Raw genomic sequence first — 9,467 nt, forward strand, 5'->3', positions numbered from 1 at the left:
AGAGAAAGCTGCATCCAAGCATCATGCTCAACACTCAATCACCAACTGCAACATCATTAAGAAAACAAAACAAAAGCAAGACAGGGCTAGTGCTCTAACCAATTAATATAAGAGATTCGCTACAAATTACACTATCCACGTGAGAGGTATTGTTCAAAGAATACAGCATCTTGGACAATTGATCCTAATCATGTTTCGCATCTTAGCTTCAAACAAAATAAGGTATGAGTTTATTATACAGGTCATTAAGGCAAAGAATTTGTTGCTACCCGGTTCCAATGGGTGACAATCGATGGAATGGGAATTGAATGAATTACAAATGGAATAAACAATGGTGGAATGCGGTAAAGAGAAAGCCAATACCTTCTCTAGATGACCACAAATAACCTAAGTGACTTGTCAGATGAAGATACCAAGGAGCAGGTGAACGAGACCGAGTATCCACTATTTACGTAAATCCCCATTTTCAGATTCATTCACTTAGCTTGCAGCTGCGAAGATAGGGATGGTCATACTTGATGTACTTTGTCCAGTATCCTCGGTACTTTGTCATCGCCAACTCCAGCCATGGTTTCATGTTACCATTATAGTGTACAACAGCTGCGTTCTCAATCTCGTTCCTATCAAGACTTGGATTATAGCCCAAACCAAGCACATGCCATGACTTCTGCAATGGATGTGTCAGCCCGTAAAATGTGATTAGCCCTGGAGGTAGTGTTCCAAGTTTCCACAGTGTCCTCTCTTCATTCTAAAACCACAACACATATGGAAAGAAATAGCTATGGTCAATTTTAAAAGGAACTAACCAATGTAAGAGAATAAAACATTCAGAAGGAGAAATGCGAGGTTCCAGACACTCACCATGTTCTGCCACTTGTGATAGATACCAGTTATATCTTTCTTTTTCCACTCCTTCAGATCAAACATGTTCATTCCATACGCCCATCCACATGCATTTGGATCAAAGTTTCTTGCAATATGGGGATTTGAAAAGTTTAGATACTTATCAAAACGATGGAAGCTCTCACCACAGGTTTCTACTGCACCATTCACTTTTCCATGTAGATCCACTGCCCACAATCCAGTTAAGTCTTTCTGGACAACAATGTCATCATCAAGAAACAAGATCTTATCCAACTTGGGATAAACCTGCGGAAGATAGAACCTCAGATGATTAAGCATTGAGAGATACTTTGGGTTGCGGTACTTCAGATTAGAAGCCCCAGATGAGAGAGTGGTAGGATGGTCAGCCTTGAAATAATAGTTTTTCATTGCGGCAGACTCAAGTTGCCGCAGAACTGGGCAGTATGATGAGTTAAGCCACTTAAACTCATCAACATTTTCAACATGAATTGTTGCCTTTCCAGGAGGATTCAATAAGAACCACATATTCATGGCTCCAAAGTTAAGCTTATCAGTAACAAGATGGAATACATGTTTTGAAGGATCCTGCAATCACCAAAAAAGCATACAAGTAAACAAACTATCAGGCCAAAAAAAAAAAAAAAAGTAAGAATAATGAAAGCAGATAGAGTAAGAAAATTGTCAAATAGATCACATGATGCCATGAGCCTCAGGCCCTAGCTCAATATAAAAGTTCTTTTCAGTTTTAAAAATTTCTTAGTCTGAGGTCCACCAAAGATGGGCCCTGCTTGAGAAAAAATATACAAAAGACCTTCATGATAAAACATCAAGCCAATAGATGTCAAGATGTCTTCCTTTAAAAGATTTAGAAACTGGTGACAATAAAGCATTGTTTACATACTTTTTTTTTTTTTTAAAAAAAAAATTTGTTCACAAGACACAAATGCACGCACAATTAGACAGCAGTATAGAATATGATAGTTCCGATTACCTTGGCATTCTTGACAGTAGAGTTGACAACGACCGATGCAGCCAAGACATTGTCAGAGAAGAGAGCGTAATGATAAAGACTAGGATTTTCCAAGTTCTCACTTCTAGGGAATTTTCTCTTCTCCATAGGAAGGAGGTAATAATCTATGGTTAGGCGCATAGACAAGCAGTGGATTCCATTTGGTATGGTCTTGGCAGCTAACTGACTAAGGAATGTGCTCTGCTTCTTCAAGCTCCGCACTTGTTCATCTGCAGACTGAAGCATTGCTCTCAGCTTTCCAGTGACCAGGTTACAATCATACAGTTGCTCTCTCGACTTTGAAAGAACTTGGCCCATAGCTTTTATTCTCTCCGGTGCACTACAAGTGAATCAGCCATAAAAAAAAAGTAAAAAGTGTCATAATAATCACTAATTCACTATATCTAAAATAAGATGCAGATATATGATACACAGTCAAGAAAATGGTACCTTTTAGGTAAATCTGCATCAGCAGTTGTCTCTCCCAATGCACGCTGAGATTCTCTTAGTCGAGTCTGTAGTTGCGCATACAGATCAGGCTTGTTCTTCATCTTCGCAATACTTAAGTAAACCCTTGCCATTATGATTTGGTCCCGCATCAAGCGCACTGTTGAGTCAGAGTTTTCATTCTCGTTTTCTTTCCTCCAAATGCTGTATTTTCCAAGAACTGCCGAGTCAACTGATTTGGAGCGTTCAATGGCTGCACTTTCAAGTTTTACAATTGATTCATCATCATGTTGTGTCAACTCAGTTGCACGGCTTGCACGTCTGCTCTCTCTTAATTGCTGCAGAATTGCTTACAATGCAAAAATTAGAATTTAACCAATACTGCAGTAATACAAAATTAGAGACCCCAAATAGACATAACACTGCAGTAACACGGAACATAGGTAAGTATGACAATTACCCTTCGGGCTAGTTTTGCAGGATCAAGAGGTTGAGCAAGATTATCTGCAAAGAACAATAAAATCAAAAAGAATGTAGAAGTGTTTCACAGCCATAAGCAAATGCTATCGGAACATATTACCACCTGAATCATCATCCACTTTAACCCTAGATGTCTCTTGTTTTGCATCTACGGCTGTCAAATTTATCTTTGCACATACAAAACAAAACAAAAGCAATCAGCAGCTACAAATTGATGATATCTTTCCAGCATAAGAAATAGTCAAAATTCCAAGGAGAAAGTATAATACAAATACTAACCTCAGGATCTGTTGCAACAGATGTCTTTTCCCCAATGACTTTCCACGAAGCTGACAAATTGTTTTTTCTGAAGAAATCAAGGCTCAAAGGCCCCATGTCATTTGTGCTGGCTGCAATCACATCAATGACCTAATATGTTGATTCAATCAGAATGCTGGTTAGGGAGAACACTCAACAAAATAGGAAAAATACCACCATTTCTATGAACTCAGAAATGAGTATAACACATAAATTTAGTAGAGTTGCACTTGCCTCTTTTGAGAAAAGAGATTTGGCATGTTGCAGCGCCACTCGTTCCCTCCAATCCAAATTCTGCACCAGGAACATGGTTCTCAAAACGGTTTTGTAATTTTATTTTACTTTATTGTAGAAAACAGTATGCAAACAAGATTTGAGGCAGAAATCAATGCAAGCATGAAGCCATACCTTTTCACCAGGACCAGATAATATCTCATTTTGATCTGCACAAATAGCAATAATCAGTACTAGTCAAGACCAGAGAGACTTGCATAAACATGTGACTTGCACAGAAAACTAACTACAAATAACAACCATCGATTAGTATTAAAAGGAAACAAATGAATATGCCAATGGATTGACATTTAGGAAACTTTTCATAATTCCAACATTAGCTAACCCAAGTATACAATAAAGTACACAAGATATAAACCAACATCTCTTCAACAAGACTTTTACAGGATTACCAGCCCCGTCAATCAATCATGAATTTTAAGCTCAAATACAGACCACCTACAAGGTGCAAATGGGCAACTTATACAACTAAAATCTTGCGTAAGCTTCTGAGGAAACTTAAAATCATGATAAATAAGAGCCATCTATAAACTCATTCTATCATTTTCACTTGCACTGAGGTTTGGCTCAAGAAATCCAATACCTCCACTCTCTCAGCCACTATAAAGTGGTAAAAATAGTGGATTACGACTAAACTGCAATTAAACAATATCACATTATTATAGTAACAGCGATGGCACATGCAACATTCACAATCATAATTGTTCTCGACCACATCTGTATCAAAACACCATTGTGGTTGATCTGCTAATATATAGGAGCAATCAGACTAAGACCATAAAAAGTAACGAATTTGACTCGAATTTCATTCAGGTAGGATATCTTTTAATATATCACCAAAATCTGCTTAAAAATAGACCATCAAGGTACCGGGACAAAGCTAAGCTCTCCGTCCTAATACTGCAAGACACACTCATACACTCACTATCTTAAAACACACAAAAAAACACTTGCAAAGTCTGAAACAAATGTGCATTCCTCACAACTCAAAAAGCCCTAACAGTAGGAATATGAAAATAGCATTTCGGATTTTTGGATCAGTAATTGTATCAGCAGGACGTTAAATTTTCACTTTTTCTGCTTCTCTGAAGCAAAGAAGAGAGCAATTGCAAGCAAGTATGATAATTTTTCCCGGAACTGCAGAGCCAAAAAGCGAAACCTAATTGAGATCCGCAAACCTAAACATTTGCCTACACATAAAGTCATAAATACACACAATTTCCTCAACGGAATTCGATAATAAATTGAACGGGAGGCGAGGACCAACCGGAGGTGTAGAGGCCACGGCCGACGAAGAAAATCAAGGGAACGAGAAGCAGGACGAATATAAAAACCGCAATAGGGAATCGAGATCCGGCGGCTCGGTTCCGGTGGAGCCCGCGCTTCACCGCCATTGCCAATCGATACCTGGAATTTCTATCAGCTTCAATAGAAAGAAGAAAGAGAGTCAGAGATTCATTATCAGAGAGAGAAAGAGGGATCTATTGGCTAGAGCGATGTGGAGGTCGGAGAATGAGAATCCATCGGAAAAGTGGAGGAGAGTGAGTTGAGGAGTGTGAATTTTTACCTCCGATTTTTGGTTTTCTTCCGTCGTCTGAGTCTGTCTCTGTCTCTCTCTCTTTCTTCCTCTTCTCTCTCTGGCCCGACCCAACTCATAGTTAATCATTTTGTATTTTTTCCGCACCAGAAATTAATAATTGATGTTTTTTTTTCTTTTCAATTTTTCTATTTTCAGTTATTTTTTCTATTATTTTGCATTTCATCTTTTATCATATGGCGCAAATTTGAGAAATGGCTAAACAAATTGTCATCATATATCGGTGTGCTTCCATCGGCTATGAAAAGACGAGACAACGTAAACGAGGAGAGCTTCTTAGGTATGGCTTGCTCTGTACGACCGTTATCTGACAATAAAGTGTGTTAGTGCGGGTAGTTCACACGTCATTGCTATGACAGCTCAAAGAAATTAGGAATGAGATGAGAATCAAGGCTAGTGTGGAAAAGAGGGGCTCAAAGAGAATAAAAGCATTTTCGTATATGCAGAGCGTATTTTCATATTTATGGTCAATTTAACTGAAAATCTGTCCAACTGGAAATATTTTTATAAAAATGTGAATCACATGCACCATGGTAAATTGGTTTGGGTGAACAAGAAAATGTCATAATTCATGTGCTTTGGATGATTTTAAAACAACATCATATTGAATTCCACAATGAAGTTGGAATGGATATTCCACTTTCATGGAATTTACTCCACACAATGACATAAATCATGGTTTTCATCTAATTGTCATTCCTTGTTTCTAAATCTTCATATTGTTATCTCACCTTTCTTTTCCCAATAAATAACTACATTCTTACATCAACCTACTTAAGGGATAAATACTCAACAATTAACAAAACATCAGACCTATAATATAGTCAAAGCTTCAAAAATACACTCATCATTTATTTAAAAAATTTATTTTTATTAAATTTAAATAACTTGTGGTTACAAGACTCACACAGACACTGGGGAAATCCAAGAACATTAGCTTATACTCTAACCCTAAGAAACAAAAAAGCAAAGTACAATGTACACCCAACTAGTTGAAACAAAGTAGAAATCTAAACACCCCTTCTCCGTGGTTTAGCATACATATATTCCTTAAACTCCCAAGGATTTCCAATCTGCTAAACCATAGAACCAGACGATGGCAAAGAGATTGTCTACATAATTGCCACGTCCAAGTAGTCTCCGATCTGCATATCAGAGAACATCAGCCAGGAACATGAAATATCATCAGATATATGAAGCTACAAAAAAGAACATCATATCTACCTCAAAGCCAAGCTCAGCCAAAGTCTTGCCATCATCGAGTCTTCCATTTCCAAAAGAAAAGGTTTGCCCCACCTTCATGAAGCAATAGAATCCAGTCAAATCAGAACCCCATCAGGAATCTAATTTGTGCATCATTTTACAAGGAATATGTGCAACCACATTTACTAGATTATCTATGGTGATTAAATCTTAGACTAGAGCTGTCAAGTCACAACTTGGCCCTGATCTTTTTGAGTCAGTCTCCAAACTTTAAATCAACCAACCAAATCCAATTTTAAACCGAGAAAACTTCAAACATACCGAACCAACTAGGAGTATAAAAATGTATGCAGTTTTTTTTTTTTTTTTTTTTTGGCAATTAAGCTTATTTATGAAACAATAAGTACCAAATGAAGATAACAACACTATCCACAAATAAGCCACACAATCATCCAACAGAAATTACAAAATTCATGCAGAAATTGTAGAGGCACTCAAGTCAGATATTGACTTGGACGAGATTGCAGCAGAGTCAAGATATTAACAATACCCTTGCATTGCATAAGCATAATAGTTAATCACATGTTAGAAGAACCTTCACCATTGGAGAAAGAGGCCTATCAAATTCTCAAGTGGTGGACATGCCTAACTTTCTTTCTGCATTAGTAGAGTACTTATTAATTTAGAATAGAACCTTTCCATTTCTGGATTTCTATCTTTTGAAATTGTTACCCGCATCTTGTCTCGTTTGCTTTTGGCTATTTGGGGGCAGCTATTGAATGAAGTATTTCCACTTCCTTTGACTTCATTTACTTCTTCTGCTTCAAATCACTAACTATACACCTTAACTGTTTAGCACTTTCATCCCAAGTGTTCCAGATATCTGGTTGTGTTAACTATTTCTTTCTGTTTATTCATTATAACCGAATTATGAAACCTTTTAAAAAATAATGCCCTAATCTAGTGGATGGCTCCTATGCAAGAATCATTTACTATGCTAAAGATTCTAAAGCAAACAAGGAATGTTAGGGAGTTTAAGTGGTCATTAACTCCAAGATACACAGTTCCCAAATAGTCACAAATAACAATTGTTGCTCAATCCTTAGATTACATATAAATAATATATATATATATAATAGGAAAAGGCTGTGGTATGTTAATATATCTCATACATCAACTATTTTTACCACTTTGAGGACTCATTTTACCGCTTTAAGGAATCATTTTACCACTTGAGGACTCATATGGTAATCTGAAAATTTACCACTTTAAGGACTCATATTATCACTTTGAGGACTAATATTATTATTTTGATGACTCATTTTACCGCTTTAAGGCAATTGTATGCATGTCATACGTTAACACATTTCCCATGTGTAATATATGTGTGTGTGTCTAGATATATATATATATATATATATATATATAGAGAGAGAGAGAGAGAGAGAGTGAATGAATGAAAAGAAAAGACATAAGAAAGAGGAAGGATAACTAACCTCTCTGACTACGAAACGGCCACGTTTATCTGGATATACAAAAGCAAAGGACAGTTTTGCATTCCTCCGTCTTGCTGCGGGGGCAACCTCTTTGACCTAAAAAAGAATCACAATCAATTACGAAATTATTAAAATAAAAACAGATTCAGCAAAGCATGATATGGGGAAGAACTATCCTCCACTGTGGGTAAATTATGCAAATAACTGCAGGCATGAATATACCCACAAAGAAATATACAACAACAGACCAACACACACATCACAGAGAGATAGAGAGAGGGTCTACCAGATCAGTTAACTCACGAAGTGAAGCATCCTTCCATGTATAAATTTGAACCTCATCCTTCGGCTCCTTGCCTCTCACTGCAAAATCATCATTGACATGATGGCTTCCAGCCTATTAAACATTGAAAAAGGAAATTATAACTATGAGCATAACTTGCACATGTGACTCAGACAACTAAGAACTAGATCTACGCTAAGCAGATATGACCCTTTTGTCAGGATTAAACAAGAGAACAAATATCCTAATTTGAGAAAATCATTACACCACTTTCCGTATTTTGCTTCTATCAGGTCATGCAACTTTCTTATCATATATAGCTTGTTTAAGTTTCAAAATGATGCCACCTTGACTGTGGCAATTGAGTACTCGCACATATGATATACATATTTGAACAAAATACAAATACGAGCTCAATGCAAGAATCCACAATAAAGAGGAACCTATAATATGTCCACAACTTAATTTTAAATAACAAATATTCAATCATAGAAAGCACTCGGCAGAACTCCACAAGGCCAAGCAACGAAAATGCTAGTAAAGAATATATAACAAAGGCTAGCGCAGCACATAATATCCTAATCCCAACATTGTAGCGATCATTAGGGAGAAAATTCCCTTATGAGTTTCACAAAGGCTTGCTCACAAAGTTGAGTGCCCATTACAACAATAATGTCTTCACTTGTTTAAGTGAAGAGCTACTGCTAAATCTATTTCTCATTCCTCAACAGAAAATACACCACCGATCAAATTCAAGCTTAAACTTCGAATTCCATAGAAACCCAGAAGAAAACTCAGGCACGAGTATTGGGTAATATACCTTAGTGAAAACTCGAAGCAATAAGGGGCAAGTCTGCAATTCAACAACCACCCAAAAATCACCAACAGTAAAAGAAAAAACAGCAAATCAAGCAAAACAGAAAGAAAAAAATCAAACAGGCAAGAGATAAAAACGAAGAGGGAACCTTTTCGCGATCGACAGGGCCAAATCGAGGGCGAGGAGGCGGTGGTAATCCTCTCTTCGGTGGTTGGGCTACTCCGGCCATCTCTTCTCAGAGCTTCTGCTTCTCTTCTTCTTAGCTCGTTGAGTCTGTTTTGTACCTTGTTATTTGTTTTTGGGCTTAGCAATTTAAGTTGGATCCTAAACTCAAAAGAGTTGTCGGCCCAAACGTTAATGTTTTTTTTCTTCATTAGTTGCCTCGGTGGATATTGTTCGAATCGGGAAATTATAACATGGTCCTGGACCATAATACATGTGGTGATCCGGAGTGATATTATTGGCCCATGTGACTTGTAATAATTTCTAAATTGTATTTTAAATTAATTTTTCTTTTCTTTTTTCACCTTCATGCATGGTTCTCACCACATTCGAGTGATATTATTGATTGAGACCATCACATGGTAGTGTCACATGGTACTCTAAGACCACATAATAATTTCTCTGTTCGAATCATAGGGTAGTAATGTAGTGTTTGTTTGTATTAGTTTTTTCCTTTT

The 9,467-nt window shown here is 37.0% G+C and overlaps 2 protein-coding genes across 2 annotated transcripts; both read right to left on the minus strand.

Moving 5' to 3' along the window:
- Nucleotides 1–70: 70 nt before the first annotated feature.
- Nucleotides 71–5,105, minus strand: LOC112179106 (polygalacturonate 4-alpha-galacturonosyltransferase). The gene is made up of 11 exons (XM_024317432.2): nucleotides 4,959–5,105; nucleotides 4,659–4,814; nucleotides 3,506–3,540; nucleotides 3,332–3,391; nucleotides 3,080–3,208; nucleotides 2,904–2,967; nucleotides 2,781–2,824; nucleotides 2,324–2,658; nucleotides 1,856–2,213; nucleotides 862–1,449; nucleotides 71–748 (listed from the first exon to the last, which is right to left on the minus strand). Exons 2-11 carry the CDS (start codon nucleotides 4,783–4,785, stop codon nucleotides 473–475), a joined length of 2,016 nt encoding a protein of 671 aa, XP_024173200.1. The 5' UTR covers nucleotides 4,786–4,814; nucleotides 4,959–5,105; the 3' UTR covers nucleotides 71–472.
- A 733-nt stretch (nucleotides 5,106–5,838) lies between these two features.
- Nucleotides 5,839–9,073, minus strand: LOC112179124 (histone deacetylase complex subunit SAP18). The gene is made up of 6 exons (XM_024317455.2): nucleotides 8,936–9,073; nucleotides 8,791–8,823; nucleotides 7,974–8,084; nucleotides 7,688–7,783; nucleotides 6,213–6,284; nucleotides 5,839–6,133 (listed from the first exon to the last, which is right to left on the minus strand). Exons 1-6 carry the CDS (start codon nucleotides 9,014–9,016, stop codon nucleotides 6,101–6,103), a joined length of 426 nt encoding a protein of 141 aa, XP_024173223.1. The 5' UTR covers nucleotides 9,017–9,073; the 3' UTR covers nucleotides 5,839–6,100.
- Between the last annotated feature and the right edge of the window lie 394 nt (nucleotides 9,074–9,467).

This window comes from Rosa chinensis, chromosome 1, assembly GCF_002994745.2.
Source record: "Rosa chinensis cultivar Old Blush chromosome 1, RchiOBHm-V2, whole genome shotgun sequence".
Lineage (NCBI taxonomy): Eukaryota > Viridiplantae > Streptophyta > Magnoliopsida > Rosales > Rosaceae > Rosa > Rosa chinensis.